This window comes from Artemia franciscana, chromosome 11, assembly GCF_032884065.1.
Source record: "Artemia franciscana chromosome 11, ASM3288406v1, whole genome shotgun sequence".
Classification (NCBI taxonomy): domain Eukaryota; kingdom Metazoa; phylum Arthropoda; class Branchiopoda; order Anostraca; family Artemiidae; genus Artemia; species Artemia franciscana.
Window position 1 is genome coordinate 39,697,220 of NC_088873.1, and position 19,279 is coordinate 39,716,498.

Consider the following 19,279-nt stretch of genomic DNA (forward strand, 5'->3'; position numbering starts at 1 on the left):
TATTAAGAGATATTTTTGAATACCTTTATTGAAAATACCTTCTCTCTTTGACTGAGCGTTAGATTTCAGTCCCCCCCCCCTCCGTCAGAAAAATATTTCAAAATCTCTGGTTTTGAGGCCCCTTTGTTAGAGGCCCTGGCCTCTAACAAGTCACTCCAGACAATGTCATTCTCGAGAAATCTACCAAATCACGTAATATTACATCATTCCCAGTAAATCTATCAAGTCATGCAAGATTCCATCATCCCTCCACATAAGTGAACAATCCCTATTACGTAAAAAGCACCTGCAATCATTTGCATAAGTAAACACACCCCTATCACGAAACAACCAAAATTAAACAAACTTTTATTACGTAATCAAAAGTAAAAGTATTACCTTATTACTCAACCAAAAGTAACATTCCCTATTATATAACACATGAGGCAAACAAGCCATATTATGTAAGTTAAATAAAAAACAATTTTTTTAACTGAAAGTAAGGAGCGACACTAAAACTTAAAAGGGACAGAAATTATTCCGTATATGAAAGGGGTTTTCCCCTCCTCGACGCCTTGCTCTTTACGCTAAAGTTTGACTCTTTCTCTCAACTCTACTTTTTAAAACAGTAAAAAAAAATTGCGTAAAGAGTGGGGCGTTGAGGAGGGAACGGGGATACTACTAATTTCCGCCACAATGGAAGTTTTTCCCGCGAAAATTTCCTTCTCTCGCGGAAAAATCCCCCATGGAGAATATCTGCCGCAGAAAATTCCTCCCCAATAAAATTCCTACCCTGCAGAAAATTTGCCTCTGGCAATGCCCGTTTTATGTAGAAAATTCCCCACCGCCCCGAAGAACGTGTTTATTTATCTTAATAACAAATACTTTGTTTAAACAGTAGGTAAATTTCATAGCTTACAGCACTTTCCCTAGAGACTGTGGGGGTCATTTCGTCCCCAGAGGCATAGTTATTTGACCTTTCAACCATGCTGAACAAAATGGCATCCATGATATCTCTTCTGGCGAAAATACAAAATTCCACAACTTTGTAAATCAGAGCTTGAATCCCCTACCCTAAGATTCACTGATATGCTGAATCTGTTGGTACGACTTCCAGTGATATTGCGTAATTATTATGGGTGTTTCTCTTCTTTTTTGAAAATCATCTGTATTTTTCCAGACTCTTAGCTTTTCATTGGTCACATTGAATTTGATGGATTTTCTATAGGCTGCTTGAAATCAAATAGTTCGTGGTAACCAACTGTTTTATGTAAGTAAAGAGCGGCCAGACTCAATAATAATTGTAAATTATTTTAGAGCTTAAAACCTAAAAAATCTTGAGAACTTTTGCAGTAAGCGGCAAAATCATTCAACACAGCTATTGTAAAGGAAACTGCAAAAAATATTCTGCATCTATTTCATAAGCATTGTGATGGACAGGAGTCGGTCTGTCAATGGAAAATATGGTCATGTTCCTTAATCCTGTCGCTCTGGTGCGTTCACATAAGACGACGGCATAGTATACAAAAAATTTGAATTTAAATCTCATTAATGATAGATTTTTCATAACTAATTATGAATCATTGTTTTTAAGTTCTAAGGGTTAATTATCTATATTATTCTCTGGGTCTTGGTATGCTGAAGTAAGGCACAGGACATCTCGTGTATTCTATGACTCTTAGACTTATTCAATCATCTCGATTCTGTTCCGGATACTGATATTTTTGGGGAGCATTTGATTTAACACAGTCTTGGATTTTGTATGCATCTCAAATGAAAAAGTGTATCTAGGCACTGCCCCGAGGGAAAAAGTGATTTTATCCTCCATTTCTCCTACTCTGAATCTGAACAGTGTTTTACTTCACAAAAAGTCCTTTGGAGATGATCCTGGTTCGTCGATGATGGACTGGGATATCTAGCTTTAAAGAGAGTCAAAATCTTTAATTTTACTTTTGGAACAGAACTAACAATAGGAAACTAACAAGTCTTTATGACTTTTCGGAAGTAAATTAAATAAAAAAAACAAGTTTTTTCAACTGAAAGTAAGGAGCAACATTAAAACTTAAGACGAACAGAATTTATTACGTATATGAAGAGTATAGCCCCCTCCTTAACACCTTGCTCTTTACGCTGAAGTCTTCTATTACTTCTATTAAAGCTTCTTATTGTTTTATTCCAACGAACCTATTGTTCAGGAGTCGTTCTTAAGAAGCTGGTACAAAATTCTAACTTTAGTGTAAAGAGTGAGTGTTGAGGTGGGGTTGATCCCCTTCATATGTGTAATAATTTCTGTTCGTTTTAAGGTTTAATGTTTCCCCTAATTTTCAGTTGAAAAACTTGTTTTTATTTCTGATCGTTTCTTGAATAATGCCAGGAAATCTAGCCCCATTTCCACGGGGATATCCCCCTCCCAACGGAAATATCCTGTAGACAATTCGATACCTGTGAAAATTTACTCCAAACAATCAACTCCACGCGTAAAATTGAGACGGGAAAGAGAAAGCAAAATATTTAAAGGAATTTTGTGTCGGAATTTGGGCAAAGTCCCCTAGTGCATAAATTCCCCTGACAAGTTCATGTCCTGGAAACTTCCCTTCCCGTAGAAAATTCCCCCGTCGAAAAACCCCTAACAGCAAATTCGTCCCCATCCCACCCGAAAATGTATGCATACTTCTCAATAACAAATGCGTAAACAATGGTTAAATTTAATAACTTAAAAAGCTTTCCATGGGGTTGTTGGGGGTGGGGGTTATGAATCCAAAGGCATAGTTGTTGGGTCTTTAAACGAAGATGAACAAAATGGCTCTCTCAAAATTTTGGTCTGACGATTTTGGGGGAAAGGGCGGGGGAGGAAGCCTAGTTGCCCTCTAATATTTTTGATCACTTAGAAAGGGTGCTAGAACTTTGAGCCTGCTCACGACATTCTAGGACCACTAGATCAATTCCATCATACCAATCGATACAAAAAAAAACACAAATAAACACGCATCTGTGATCTTTCTTCTGGCAAGAAATACAAAGTTTCACATTTTTGCAGACAGGAGGTTTAAACCTCTACGAAAGGGTTTCCTGGTACGCTGAATCTGATGGTGTGATTTTCATTTAAAAATGTTGGCTTTTAGGGGAGGTTTCCCCCTCTTTTTCAAAATCAGGCTAATTTTATCAGGTTTGAAGCCTCTAATGATAAAACTTAACTTAATGAAACTATTGTATTTGAAAATAGGATAATAAGCCAATTCTTTTTATATATCTATTGGTATCAAAATTCCGTTTTTTAGAGTTTCGGTTACTATTGAGCCGGGTTGATCCTTACTTAAAGTTCATTACCACGAATTGTTTGATAGAGTTCTTTGATCTCTCTGGTTTTTTTGACGTTTTGGATTCTATATTGTTGTTGTTCTTCTAGAACTCTTTTCTATTATTAATTATTTTTTTTTTTTAGTTTTAACTCATTACGTGCATGTGATTCTTGTAGATTTTAAAATTTTTCACCTAAGGTGTTATTTTGCTGTTTTTTTTTCTGCTTGTGATTGTCCTCTATGAAAAAGTACTGTGTTATTAAATTATAAACTTATAATGGTGATTCTTGGAATGATATTGGCTATCAAAATTTATTACTTTAAGGTTTATTGTTCAACTTGCAAGTGAAAAACAAGGAGTGATTGTTAATAGCGACTTTTATAGAGATGTTATACAATATACAGAAGAAAACAAACTTCAAGATTGGCTTGTTACTATGACTTCAAGGCTTGTTACTATGACTTCATTCAAATAATATACCTAGTGAAGTTCTCAAAGAAAGTAGGAAACTAAAATATGAAGTCTATGCTGCTTTAACATAACTCCTAAAAACTTCGACATTACCAGCACCACAGAATATACGCTTCCTAATCAGCTTTTAAAAAAAGGAAAGTAGAATAAAAGTGCCTTTTGAAAAAGCACTCCAAGCAGCTGTGGTACATCTGTTTGAAGCTAAAGTATTTTATGATGCAAGGGATATCATATTGAATGGGATGATTGTGCTGGGATGATTTATAATTATAAATAACGCAAAAGGAATCAAAGAGTTCTACTCTAAAACCTTTTTCTTAAAGTAGCCTGATACGCAGGTTCTAGGTCTGAAGTACCATCATTCAGCTGCTTGTTATTCCTAATCAGGAGTCTATCCATTCTTGTTTGCAACCACTTTGTGTTTCAACAGATGACAAGATACTGGTCTTGGTAGACCCGCAAGGGACTTAATCAGCTGAAGATAGAAATACAATTAGCAAATAGTGATTTTAACGAGAGCTTGCGGCTACTAGAAAATCACTAAAAAGGAAAGTTTTGGAAATGAAGTCTGAAACTATGTATAGCGGGGAATCTTACTGCAAGGAAAATGTTGGAACTGAGTCGGAAGCGAGCTATAAAACTGTAGATTAAATTGTTTTTGAAGCCTTTGCATACACCTTGCATGGGTTACGTACCCAGTGGGGTACATGTACCCTTGGTTAGGAACCACTGCACTAGACCATTCCTGAGATACTACTGGTATGTTCTTTTGATAACCTGCTTATAGAGTGTGTTTTTGTTTAATTCAACATATCCCTGGACATTCTCCAGCAAATTTCAAATCCAGACTCTTAGCCTCAGTAGCATTAATTGTAGCAACAATAGTAATGGTAGCAGAATTAGCAGCGGCAGCAGTAATAGTAGTAGAATGCAATCAGTGCTCCCTGAAACTTCCCTTAATATCTATAGCCTCAGTAAAAGAAAATTAATCATATCAGGCATCATAGTAGCTATAGTTGCAACACAAGCATAGTGCCTTTGGTTAGTTCAACATCATTCCAACATACCTTTGGTCAATTCATCATTCACCCATCATTTCCTTAAAGTTCCAACTTAATACCCTGGGCCATTCTTGTGTTTCCTTCTTTTGAGGAGATGTGTACACATAACATGGTTTGATTTAGTTCAAAACTCCTCTCAACATTCTCTAAAAGCTTCACTATAGCTTTTAGAGAAGCTTAAAGCTGGACTTTCCCAAGAACAAATGCTAAAAATAAACAATGGGGAAAAAGTTAAACTTACAGCCCTTGCTCTGATGGCTGTGGGATGTACATGGGGATTTAATTTTGTTTCGTCTGATTCAGACAATACTTATTTAATTTTCATGTTTTTTTAGCAGCCCTTCCACCAAAAATTTCTGAGATTTTACTGTTACATCCTTTTGGCAGTCTACAAGCTCATAGTTCATTGTGATTTAGCTCATCCCCAAAACACTCCTTGACAGACTCACTTTAATATCCTTATCTTCACTATTAGCAATAGTACTTGAAATAGTATGCACATAGTACCATTAGTATTTTCACCGTGCCCCTCAACCCATACTGAAAGCTTCGACTTAATACCATAAACTGTTCCTTAAGCATTACTTATGTGTTTTCTTTACAACCTTGTGTTATGCAACACAAGCAAACTTGTGTTGTGTTGTCAACCTTGGGCTTCTTGCTATTTTGGAAAGTTGGCGTAATTTTGTATCTCTTAAAAATATCCTAGTATTCTTGTCATACTCTCTTGTTTTCCTGTTTCTGTTATACCAATAATCTCATTATAATCAAAATTTTCCACCTGCATGATTTTTTACAAAATACATTCTGGATTTACTCAGTACTAAATTATTTATAATAAGGTTAGGTTAGGTTAAAAAGTGCTTAAATCTGAATTTGCGGTAGAACCGATCATTATGTTCGTCAAGAGCATAAAAAAGGCGTCGAGTGTTACATTCACTTTATACAAAAGCTAGTTATATAGTTTGCTATAAATTTACCGTAGCATGCCCTTGCTGCAGGACACGGTGCCATATTGTATAAGCCCCATGCTTATGCATTAGGGAATGCCCGGGCTTTGGAGCACCATAGCTGGAAAAATTTAGGATTTGTAAATGGCAGGGTAGTATAACTTTAAATATATTGTTAGTAAGAGTAAACCTATGCACACAAACACAAGAGTCAATGTCAATTCTCACAAACATATACTACCAGGCTGTTCCAAACGAAAGACTGTCTCAAAATAGTTGTATGAAGTTGTTTTTAAAAGGAACATTCTGTTATGACTGTAACTGACTATAGCGACATTGGGTGCTACTGGAATAAGGTGAGGACAGGGGTATCCATAGGGGGGGGATTGTTACACCCCACCCACCCCAAGAAGGTCTGTTGGTAAAAAATCTGGTAAAATTTGATAAATTCACCGGAACTTGATAATTTCTTAGGAATCTACGAGATTATTTCTCAAGGAATCTACTGGAATTTCGCTTAGGTAAAGCCTCAACCAAGTTCGGCAAAACTTTGAAAAATTGCGGTAAAATCCTTAAAAATTCCATTAAAATTCTGAAGCTGCATCCCCCCCCCCCCAATCAGGAAGGTGTCAGGACACTCCTGGGTGGGGATGCTACTGAGTACTATTGCATAAGTAGCAGAGTTTGAGGCACATCAAAGTAAAGTACTCTAAACTATTGCATTATCAAGACATGCATGTTTTTCATAAAATTACTATTCAACTACGTAGGCTATAAAGTTTTCATTTGGTTTACAAGGGCATCTCAGAGTTCTTGTAATAGGCCAACTTTTAATTTTCTTGTTTAACCAGGCTTTTTGTAGTATAGCTTCTCACAGTGCTGTTATGTTGTTACTAACAGCTGATTAGCTAATTAAAGGTCCTTGCAAACACCTGAGTAGGTATTCTGGGTCTCATTTTACATTTAGCCCAGAACTGTATTGTTCAAAAAAGGATAATACCATGGATAATACTATAGATATACTCGAGGTAAATAATGACTGAAACTTTGAGTACCCCTAAGATTAATATTGGAAATAGACCATGAAGAAAATCTATTAAAATGGACCCCTGGATGGAGGGATCCCTCCTATACATCAGAACTGAATAGTTTTGTTTGGTGTAGGTTGGAAAAAGAAGAAGTTTGTTGAAAATGTGCATTAAATTTACATAGTGCTGCAGTAGTGGCTAGAGCTCTTCCCCACTCACCAAACCAAACAAATGATAAGAGCCATCATTCCTATAATGACAATCCGACCTGCTTCCTTAATTCCATAAACATACTTTTAATACCAGAAGCCCAAATTGAATGTCAGATTCTAAACCTGCCAACACAACCCCATTGATATTTATACTCACCATGATTCAGTATTTTTTATGTGCATTGTGCTCCCACAAGTTTTAGCAGCAAATCTTGCTGTTGACGTGTAAACCAGTTATTTGAATTTCGCTAGAAGTTAATGGTCCTTAAAAAAGGCTTAAAATAGCCAAAGTGTCGGATAATTTGTATAAGTGGGGCTTTGTTTTGCATTATTCCAATAGTTTAAATGTTGGAACTTAAACAGTGAACTGTGCAAGGTGTGCTCTAAGGAAAGTACTTCATTTCTGTTCTTCCATGATTTGTAGCTACTTAAAACTAATTTTTATGAAGAAGAAGGAAAAAAAATTCGATGTTCCAGAAATGTTTTTAGTAATGTGCATCACTGTAGTGATTTCAGAAATTCATTAACAACAACCCACAAATTTTAAACCCTTGCGTTAGTGACAAAAATATGTGACCTACAAAGTCAGAGCACAACGTTTCTTTTCATTACCAGTATACTACACTTTTGCAGGTATAAATGAGCGTGCTGTCAATATCGCTCAAAGAATTTGGAAATGAGCCTGGAAAACTGTTCAAGATTATCATTGGAAATACCAAAAAGTCAGTGGCATGGATCATTTTTGGCGAGCTTATTATGAAAGAAGATTCTGCTGTGAAACTTGTCGATTCAAAGAATTACTTTTGTAAAGTTTGTTTTCAGCAAGTAGACAAGGAGAAGGTTCTGAAGTGTCTTTACAAGGGACTAGCCAGATACAAGAGGGGAGTTAGCGTTGGAAATCTCTTAACCCACCTAAAGGCTGTCCACGAATCTGACGCAGAAGTTCAGAGATTGCTCAAGGTTGCAGACAAAGAAAGTGGTACAAACAAAGGGAAATCTGACATTTCCAAGTCATTTCGGGACACTCCCAGATCAAATGCAAGCATGAGCAAAGAAGCAAAATTTATCCTTGGACACGACATTGCACTTCTTTGTAGTGTTGACTGTTTACCATTTGGAGCTGTGAATGAGACAGGATTTGGAGATTTCTGTGTGAATCATGATATAGTAGCTAATGCAGGTGACCTACCCAGTGACAGAAACATTGCAACAAATTGTCTACAGGACGTTTACACTTCATGTTTCACGGTCATTAAGGAGCTGCTCGCTAAAGAATCTTAACTCGTGAAAGACACAGCTGCTGTTGCTCTTGATATTTGGACTGACTCATGCCGGCACCTTAGTAACCAGTGCCACCGCCTCATATATCTGAATGATGAGCTCGAAATGCGAAATATGACTCTTACTACCTCGTGCTTCATGACTGATCGCCATACCGTCGAAAATATCCGGAAAGACTACCGTGCTACTTTGAAGCTTTTTGACATCGCAAGAAAAAACTTGACAATGGTACATGACAGAGGATCAAATGTTGTGAAAGCTTTCCACCTGGACCGTTTAGACTCCAAGTCTCGAGACTGTATTGCTCATGGACTCCATAACCTCATCACAGTTGATGAAATATATCAGGTATATTAGGTTGGAGAGGTGGTAAAAAAGGCAAGATTGGTTGTCAAGGCTATCACATACAAAGGTGCAGATCTTACAAAGAAGATTGACTTTGATCGTTCAGAACACTTTTTTTTACTTGAAACATTTAGTGATTTGGATGAGGCTCTCTACGCTGATGCTCAGTTGCCCATTGTACAGGTCACTGATGAGCTGCCTCCCATGTTACCTAGTCATGAGCAGTACAAATCACTCAAACGGGTGATTGCCCACACGGTGGAACACCACTTTCAGCTTGATCCAGAGCATTCTTCAACACAAAGGTCCTTTGTCAAGTGTTCTGTGCAAAATAGGGAAACCAGAGCTTGTTCCAGACGACGACGAAGTGGAACTTATGACTGATCTTTGTTGTTTGTTGTCAAAATTCGCAATGACAATGGAGGCCATAGAAAGAGAGTCTCTTCCGACCTAAATGTTGCACTACTCTGCCGTGGGATGCCGAAAGCTCACCTGCAAGAGGAAACAGGAGACAGCACCTCCATTTTGATTTTGAAAGAAAAATGAGAAACCAGATCAATTTCCGTTTCCCAAGGGATGATCTTATGGTGACAGCAGGGCTTTTAGATTTCGAGATCTTCAAGATCACAGAGATTGACGACCATCTTCTACAGGAAAAAAATAACAAAAAGAGAGTTTTTGTTTAAAATGGTGAAAACCGCTCTGTCGGAGACGGACATCAGTTTCTTTATAATGAGTAGTGGTGGACGTGCTAGCGTTGCGCGGGTTCTTTCTGACGAAGAACCTGAGGAAGAAGAATTTTTGTACGCTCTTGAGTCAACCAATGCAGCCACTAAATCCCCAACCCCAATACTTCGTAATGAAAATTTGTCTAAAAAGAGAAAGCTTCTTGATCAGATCAGTCAAGAAGATGAAACGGAGCAGGACGAGAATGATGATGTGATTCGGCGTCGGGTAGAGTAAATTTCAATTTGTTGTTTTCAAAACGTTACTGCCTACTTGATTTCTGTGTTCAGATCAATACATCAAAGAGTATGCAGTAAAATGAACTGTAGGTCAGTAATACAGTAAGGAACATTGCAGGGAATCAAATAAAAATCGAACTTTTCAAAATCAATAATTCAATTACATATCTATTTTTAGGCTACAGACTTTGTTAAGGGTAAATTTTAGTATGTCCTTGTATTTTTTTTTTCATTGGTGGAGTTGAAAGAATTGTAAAAAAAAAGAATAATTAAGAAAATTAAGTGTGGAATAAAAGACGTTTCAGTCAAAGACAGATAGTTACTGCACAGAGGTGAAGATATGATTTATTATTGTGCAGCTCAACAAAGTTTTGACTCTTGGCCAAAACTTTTTCCGAAGCTTGCATGTGAGGAGGCGTTTGGTGTTGATTTTAAAATTTTCTTGCTTGTTAAAAAGGCATAAAAAAGGCCTTTTGTTAAAAAGGCATAAAAGAGTATGTTTCACAGTCCTTTAAAGGAACAAGAAAATCTTACTAAGTTTCGAGACGTCTAAAAGCTTGTTGAAAATTAAATGATATGAGAATTGTATTTTAGGTAGATTTGTACCTGAGCTTGGCAGCTGAAGCCAGAAGAGCCAAGAATCCTGACCTGGTGGAGACACTCAATCCGACAATATCGTTCTGGAAAAGGTATCGTGCTCAGCTACCATGGATTGCAGCTTTAGCCCGAAAAGTTTTATCGTTGCCGGCGACAAGTGCAGCAGCAGAAAGTTTTCAGTGGTGCAGGGTTTATAGTCACTGCCAAACTTTTGAATTTTGCTCCACATTGCGTGAACAAGCTCATTTTTATGCGTGATAATTACAAGGTAGTCAAAGCTTTCAAAGGAATATGAGTGCTTTTGCACTCAGCTACAATGGATCTTTTTTTCATTTCTTTGTTATTATTATATACATTCAGTATTAAAGGGTATTTGGTATTTGAACACGGATTCCAAACTCTCAATCTTATGAGTAGTCCTATACTAATATTTTCTAGTCTACCGCTTGCTGAGTTAAGCGTAAATCGCACGATCTAGAAACCTCCGCTAGTTTTTGCAAAGTCATGTCGTAGGGCGAATATTGTAGATCTAAGTAGCCTATGTATAAACACTATCTAAACACTCGGACAAGATATTATATAACTAGATAACGATGAATGAAAGAAAATTCAGGCCTTATAAGTATTTTGAAAAACGCTAAGAATTTCTTTAAACACAGTATTAAAAATTCCAAAGAAAATTAAAAAAGTTACTGAAAAATGCCTTAAAAATCGCAAAAACGCCGAAAAACCAGTATATTTATTATACTTAGGTATATTTCATTAGGATTCAGCATCAGAGAAACATATCAGATGAAAACTAAGTAGGGGCTATGTCATATAATTACCAAGGCTCCTTTAAAAAAATATTGGATTGTGTTGTGTAGAATTTGTAATTCTGACCAGACAGTCTTACTTTCCCGACAATTGCTAGGTTTTATAGCATAAATATTAGACATTTTAGGGATTTCAAGTTTCTCGTCTTCAGACTCGTCTTCAGAAAAGAAAGGAAGAACTAAAAAGCGGCATGGAACAACTTCGGAATTGTATGAACAATTTCTTAACGAAGCATCTATCTATAGAAGTGAAATCAGTTAATGCATATTGTGAGGTACTTTGAAATTTTTAGTGGTTTTTGAAAATAAGCTCCTTGCAGTATATTTCTCAACCCATGTATAAGCAAGGCTAAAGATAACATGTTGTAATTTGCCGAGTTTCTAAACTCGTATAAAATATGGCTAAGCTGCTGGCAAAATTTTACATGGAAGGTCTTTTGCTACCTTGGAGCTTAAACAATTTATGAGAATGAATAACTTATCAGGAATGAATACAGAACCAAAATTTTGCTGAGGTGTTTTCAACATTCTGTTTCTTGGCTACTTCTTTTCTCTTTCTGAGGCTCAGAGGATTGCATATGCATAGAAGGCTGCTTCTAGGTTTTATGGGGGAAAATGTGCTTTTTCTCCAATTTGCTTTGATTTTACCCTCAGCTGCCTTTCATTGACTGTAGGATTTAGAAACACAGATCCACTAATTTGAGTAGGATTTGAAGTTGTATGCCTTTAATTTTTCCATAGGCCTGTTTGATATGTTTTCCAAACTTCAAAGCATTTCAGTCAGGATTAAACAAGGTTATGAGATTTGAAACACAGTTTTTGTACCTCATTGACAGTCAATATGTCTAATGGCTATTGTTCAGAAAGGAACAGGTCAACAAATGAAATTAGTAGGCCTAGTCTAGGTAAATATTTTGCTAGGTAAATATTTGTGTATGTTAAGGAGTGTTTTTCCAGTAGAATTGTTGGTAAGAAATTTTCTGGGGGAATTTGCAGCAAGGATAGAATTGTCAAGGGTAAATTCATGGGGTGAGCAAAATTTTAAATAGAAGGAGAATGGATTTCCTGGGATTATTTTGTAAACCATGAGAAAATAAACAAACAAACATTCCTGAAACATAAGGAGCATTTAATTAGTATCATAACCTTTTTTTGAAAGTACTGAAAAAGTTCTCTTTAAAGTATTGAAGAAGGGGACACTTTCAGTTCATTTTAATGGTGCTTCTTACTTTCAGCAGAAAAAAATTATCTTTTTTATTTAATAACAAAGAAGATTGATACCATCACAAGATTAAAAAAAGATTAGAAGTTGCCTGAGGATGTCCAGGATCATGCTACTAAGATGGTTAGCAGCCTGAATAAATTTCCATACAAAGAAAGACTACATCATTTGAAGCTGTCAACACTGACATACCAAAGAAAAAGGGGTGACATTCTTTTTAACCAAAAAAAATCCTTTCTATAAACACCCTTCTAGTCTCTTTCCACAGCCCTTGCATTCTGGTACAAGAGAACATTCAATGAAGCTCCCCGTGCAGCATTCCATGGGTAGACATAGAAGTCATTTCTTCAGCCAAAGAGTCATTAGTCTGTGGAATCAATTGTCTGAGGAAACAGTTTCTGCAACTTCAACTAACACTTTCAAGGATATTTGGAAGGATATTGTGTCTCAGAGTTGTTATTTTAAATCTCAACTGGATGTGGTGAGTTGGGGGGAGTTGGGAGGGGGAAACCTAAAACTTGGGAAACACTTAGAGTGTAGGGATTGGGATGAAACTTGGTGAGAAAAATAAGCACTAGTCCTCAATACATGATTGACATAACCTGAACGGATCTGCTCTCTTTGGGGTAGTTGTGGGGGGGGGGGGGTGTTGTTAATTCTGAAAAATTCAAAAAAATTAGGTATTGCTGACTTACAAATGGGTGTTCAGATCTCAAAGAAATTTAATATATAGAGGGATATCGTGTCTCAGAGCTCTTATTTTAAATCCCAAACATATCTGGTGACGTTGGGGAGGGGGGGGGGGTGGGAGGGGGAAACCTAAGATATTGGAAAACACTTAGAGTGGAGGGATTGGGATGAAACTTGGTGGGGAAAATAAGCACAAGTCCTAGATACATGATTGACATAACCAGAACGGATCCAATCTCTTTGGAGTAGTTGGGGTGGAGGGTAATTCTGAAAAATAAGAAAAAATGAGGTATTTTTAACTTACAATTGGGTGATTGGATCTCAATTAAATTTGATATTTAGAAGGATGTTGTGTCTCAGAGCTCTTATTTTAAATCCCAAACAGATCTGGTGACATTGGGGGGGGGGGAAACCTAAAACTTGGAGAACACTTAGAGAGGAGGGATAAGGATGAAACTTGGTGGAAAAAATAAACAGAAGTCTTAGATACATGATTGACATAACCAGAACGGATCTGCTCTCTTTGGAGTAGTTGAGGGGGTTAATTATGAAAAATTTGAAAAAATGAGGTATTTTTAACTTACAAATTGGTGATTGGATCTAAAAGAAATTTGATATTTGTAAGGATATTGTGTTTCAGAGCTCTTATTCTAAATCCCAAACCGATCTGGTGACATGGGGGGGGGGTTAGGAGGGGGAAACCTTAAACTTGGAAAACACTTAGAGTGGAGGGATCAGGATGAAACTTGGTGGGGAAAATCAGCCCAAGTCCTAGATACATGATTGGCATAACTGGAACGGATCCGCTCTCTTTGGGATAGTTGGAGGGGGGGTTAATTTTGAAAAATTAGAAAAAATGAGGTATTTTTAACTTACGAATGGGTTCTCAGATTTAAATGAAATTTGATATTTAGAAGAATATTGTGTCTTAGAGCTCTAATTTCAAATACCGACTGGACCTGGTGACATGGGGGGAGTTGGGAGGGGGAAACCTAAAATTTGGAAAACACTTAAAATGGAGGGTTCAGGATAAGACTTGGTGGGAAAAATAAGCACAAGTCCTAGATACCTGATTGACATAACCGGAATGGATCCGCTCTCTTTTAGGTAGTTTGGGGGGGGGGGGGGTAATTCTAAAAAAATAGATAAAAAATAGGGTATTTTTAACTTAGGGTAGGTGATAGGATCTCAATGAAATTTGATATTTAGAAGGATATCGTGTCTCCAAGCTCTTGGTTTAAGTCCTGACTGGATCTGGTGACATTGGGGGGGGGAGTTTGGGGTGGAGGAACCTAATATCATGGAAAACAATTATATTGGGGGGATTGGGATGAAACTTGGTGGGGAAAATAAGCAGAAGTTTTAGGTACGTGATATACGTGATTGGAACGGATTTGCTATATTTGGGGGGGGGGCTAATTCTGAAAAATAGAAAAAATGATGTATTTTCAACTTAAGAAGGAGTGATTGGATCTTCATGAAACTTCATATTTAGAAGGACCTCGTGACTCAGATCTCTTATCTTAAATCTCAACCTGATCCTGCGTAATTGGGGGGGGGGGCAGTTTAGGGGAACCGGAAATCTTACAAAATACTTAAAGTGGTGAGATCAGGATGAAACTGGATGGGAAGAATAAAAACCTGTCTAAGACACGTGAATGACATAATTGGACCGGATCTTCTCTCTTTGTTGGAGTTGGGGGGGGGTAATTTTGAAAATTGAGGTATTTATCACTTACGAAAGGGTGACCAGATCTTAATGAAATTTGATATTTAGAAGGGTTTTGCACTTTAAAGCTTCAATTTTAAATTCTGACCAGAACATGTGACATTGGGGGAGTTGGAGGGGGAAACTGGAATTCTTGTAAAACATGAAAATCGGGGTATTTTTATTTTACGAATAGGTGATCAGATCTTATGGGAACTTGATTTTTTAGAAAGAATTCATGTCTCAGAGCTCTTATTTCAAATCCTGACCAGATCTTTTGACATTGAGGGGAGTTGGAGGGGGAAATCTTGGAAAACACTTTGAGTGGAGGAATTGGGATGAAGCTTGGTGGATAGACTAAGCAAATGTCCTTGATATGTGATTGACGGAATCGTACTGGATTCGCTCTCTTTGGGGAAGTTGGGGGGCGGGGTTCAGTGATTTGGCGAGTTTGGTGCTTCTGGACATGCTAGGACAATGAAAATTGGTAGGCGTGTCAGGGAGCTGCAAAAATTGACTTGATAAAGTTGTTTTCCCAGATTCAACTATCTGGGGGGCTAAAGGGTGAGAAAAAATTAGGTATTTATAACATACAAGTGGGTGATCGGATCTGAATGAATTTTGATATTTAGAAGGACATCATGACTCAGAGCTCTTATTTTAAATCCTGACCGGCGTTAAGCCTCTTATTTTTCTTTTAAATCAATCTATTGATTCATAGAATTTTGCTAGAGCTCATACCATATGATCTCTTGGCTCTTAGTTCATCTTGCCTCTTCGCAAGTGCCTCATGAGCTCTTAGCTCTTGTCTACTCTCTGTCTTAGTCTTGCATTAATTTCTCATATGAATATCCCATCTAAAATAAAATATTCTCTCTGTCTTTTTTTTAGTTTTAACACAATTCCTACCTTAAAAAGGAGGAAAAAAACCTACTCAGTCCTTCATTTCATATAGTTTTATATTTTATTAAAATTCAGTATTTTTTAGCAAACATTGTCTATTTTTTTGCATTTTAACAAGTAGTATGTAATATATTATTTTAAACCAAGTCTTGTGCTCTTCTGATTTTTTTTTTTTTTTGCAGAATGATAAGTCACAAGTATCAAATGAATAAAAAGAAGTGTCTCATTTTTTTTTCTAATTTACTAGCTTAGACGTAGCTTAAATTTTTACTTCTTTCCGTGTTCCATCCGTTCATTGACACACTGGTTAGCCATTTGCTCATTGGGTTTTCAGAAAACATTAATGTACTGCACCATTTTTTCTCTGTCCAATGGCAGTTTCAAAAGTTAATAATTTCTAGTCATAGATGGTAATCCATCAATTCAATGTAACTGCAGTTTTTCATTGAATCTAAAAAGCTTTGTGTTTAATCACATTTTTGATAGTTAAGGGTATGTCATTTACATATACACAAGATAAAACAATCTATCCTGATATAATTAATCCTGAGTAGGAGGGGTGTAATTTTGAAAAAAAAATTGTTTGACCAGTGTTAAATTTTGCTTTTCAATTGTCTTTATTTTTAGGCTATCTTAATAGATGTTACTGATACAGAAATTGTAGTTACATTTGAAGATCTGTAAGTATTGCTTTCAGTATTTAGTTTATTAGGTTATATTAGGAGATTTTTAGTTCACAAATATCTCCCTAGGAGATATTAGTTAGTTTTATCTAACTTTAGTTTAGATATTTTTAACTATATATCTCCTTAGGAGACATGTAGTTTTCTACGAGATATTTATGTTATATTTAGGTTATTACAGTAAATTAGGTTTGTTTGGAGATTGAATCAATATTATGGCACTTGGTATTTACCAAGTGACATATAGCAATTACAATTTCTGTTGGTCTGTCTGTCCTGGTTTTGCTAGTTTTGGCACTTCCAGATAAGCTAGGATGATGAAATTTAGCCAGCGTATCAGGGACCAGACCAGATCAAATTAGAAATAGTCCTTAATTTGGTAAAATTTGAAAACATAAGATATTTTTAACTTATAAACGGGTGATCAGATCTTAATGGAATTTAATATTTAGAAGGAGCTAGTCTTTTGGAGCTCCCGACTAGATCTGATGACATTGGGGGGGCTGGAGGGGGAAACAGCAAATCTTGGGAAAACGCTTAGAGTGTAGACATTGGAATGAAACTTGGTGGGAAGAATAAGAACATGTCCCAGATACATAATTGACATAACCAAACTGGATCCGCTCTTTTTGGGGGAGTTGGAGGGATTTGCTCGTTTGGGCACTTCCAGATAAGCTTGGACAATGAAAGCTGACAGGCATATCAGGGACCATACTAGATTAAATTAAAAATAGTTTCTTCACTGTTTCAACAATGGGGGAGGGGAGCAAGTGAACAAGATAGCTGAGAAGAATTTTATTTGCCAATAAAACAAATGATTGTTCTTCTTAAGTATGACTTGTGGTCTAGGGGTATGATTCTTGCTTAGGGTGTGAGAGGTTCCAGGTTCGAATCCTGGACCGTCGCAGTTTATACATGAAGAAGATCCGAAACTATATATATGACCAATATAGCAATGACTGAAAGTTGGTAGGCATATTAGGGACCTGACCAAATTAAATTAGAAATTGTTGCTTCCCCGATTTGACCATCTGGGGGGGGGGGGATTGGAAAGACAGTTAATTCAGAAAAAATAGAAAAAAATGAGGTATTTTTAACTTACAAATGGTTTATCAGATCTTAATGAAATTTGATATTTAGAAGGACCTCGTGTCTTGGAGCTCTTATTTTAAATCCCGACCATATCTGGTGACATTGGGGGGAGTTGGAGCAGGAAACCGTAAATCTTGGAAAAGAGTGGAAAGATTGTAATGAATAATTTTTTAGACCACACTGCTTTTCCATTTACAAAAAACTACACTTTAGCTAACAAAAATAAGAATACTCCGTATTTTTATTTTGTTAGCTAAAGTGTACTTTATATTTTATTTTGTTTACTGCTTTATCAAAATTAAACCCGTTTTTTCTTCAATTATTTTTTCGTAGATCGTAATGAACCTTGGAAGGAAGAAGCTTATGGCTCTTATGACCTCAGCAAGAGTGCTATATGACCTCTTGGCTCTTATTCTGATTAAATAAAAAACTAGTTTTTTTAACTGAAAGTAAGGAGCAACATTAAAACTAAAAACAAACAGAAATTACTCCGTATATAAATGGGGCTGTTCTCTTCTCAATGCCCCACTCTTCACGCTAAAGTTTGACTCTTTCTGTCAATTCTACTTTATTAAACAGTAAAAAAAAAAACTTTAGCGTAAAGAGCAGGGCGTTGAGAAGGGAACAGCTCCTTTCATATACAGAGTGATTTCTGTTTGTTTTAAGTTCTTATGTCGCTCCTTACTTTCAGTTAAAAAAAACTTGCTTTTTTTATTTAATTCCTGAAAGTTTTTGAATTAATGCATGTTTGATTCTGGCTCTCCACACATAAATTATTAAAATGAAATTTGAATATTAATTCTTTTTTGGCTAAGTGGCTTTCTCTTTGTATTGATCAGACGATATTGAGAAAAAAGGGGTGGGGGAGGAGGCCTAGTTGCCCTCCAATTTTTTGGTTACTTGAAAAAGCAACTAGAACTTTTAATTTTTAATGAACGTTTTTATTATTAAAAAAATATACATAACTTTAGAATTAACTTACATAACGAACTTCTATATTCGTATATTTTTATTATGCATATGAGGGAGTTTGTCCCCTCGTTAATATCTCGCTCTTTAGACTAAAGCTTACATTTTGTCCCAATGCTTTAAGAATGACCCCTAAATCAGAAAGGCCATAAAATAAATAGTTGAAATTACTAAAAATACTTTAGCGTAAAGAGCGAAGTATTATGCTACAATGCTACTCTGCAACTCTTCAACTATGCTAAAGTTGAAAAAACTTTTTCATATTTATTTTTTCATTGTTTTTTTTTTAAATAATAATAGAAAATCATGCACCCCCTTCATTGAATTTCTCTTCCCCCATTATTCCTCCAAGGAAAGATCCTCCCACATAGCCCCCTCCCTTCACCCTGACCCCCACCAAACTAAAAAAATTCCCCTGAAAACGTCTGTACACTTCCCAATAACCATTACTGTATGTAAATACTGGTCAAAGTTTGTAATTTTCAGCCCCTCCTCCGGGTACTGTGGGGGAGTAAATTATCCCCAAAGACATAGTTATTATGGTTTTCGACTATGCTGAATAAAATGGCTATCTCAAAATTTTGATCCGTTGACTTTGGTAAAAAAATGAGCATGGGAGGGGGCCTAGGTGCCATCCAATTTTTTGGGTGACGCAAAAAGGGCACTAGAACCTTTCATTTCCGTTAGAATGAGCCCTCTTTTGACATTCTAGGACCACTTGGTCAATACAATGACCCCTGAAAAATAAAATTAAACGCGCACTTGTGATTGGTGTTTTGGCATATATGCGAAGTTCCACATTTTTGTAGATAGGAGCTTAAAACTATTACAATAGGGTTCTCTGATACGCTGAATGTGATGGTGTCATTTTCGTTAAGATTCTATGACTAGTAGGAGTTTTTCTCCCTATTTTCCAAAATAAGGCAAAATTTCTTTGGCTCGTAACTTTTGATAAGTAAGACTAAATTTGATGAAACTTATATATTTAAAATCAGCATACAAATCCAA

The 19,279-nt window shown here is 36.4% G+C and overlaps 1 protein-coding gene across 2 annotated transcripts in view; it reads left to right on the forward strand.

The window, feature by feature from the left end:
• The first annotated feature begins 11,173 nt into the window (after positions 1 to 11,173).
• The window catches only part of LOC136033215 (uncharacterized), a 58,089-nt gene continuing 49,983 nt past the window's right edge, over positions 11,174 to 19,279 (forward strand). The window contains exons 1-2 of one of the 2 annotated variants that reach the window (XM_065713923.1): positions 11,179 to 11,279; positions 16,155 to 16,207. In XM_065713923.1, coding sequence (XP_065569995.1) covers positions 11,196 to 11,279; positions 16,155 to 16,207 — 137 coding nt within the window. In that variant the 5' untranslated portion in view covers positions 11,179 to 11,195. Of the gene's footprint in view, positions 11,280 to 16,154; positions 16,208 to 19,279 lie in introns of both variants that reach the window. The other variant, XM_065713924.1, reaches the window with a different exon arrangement.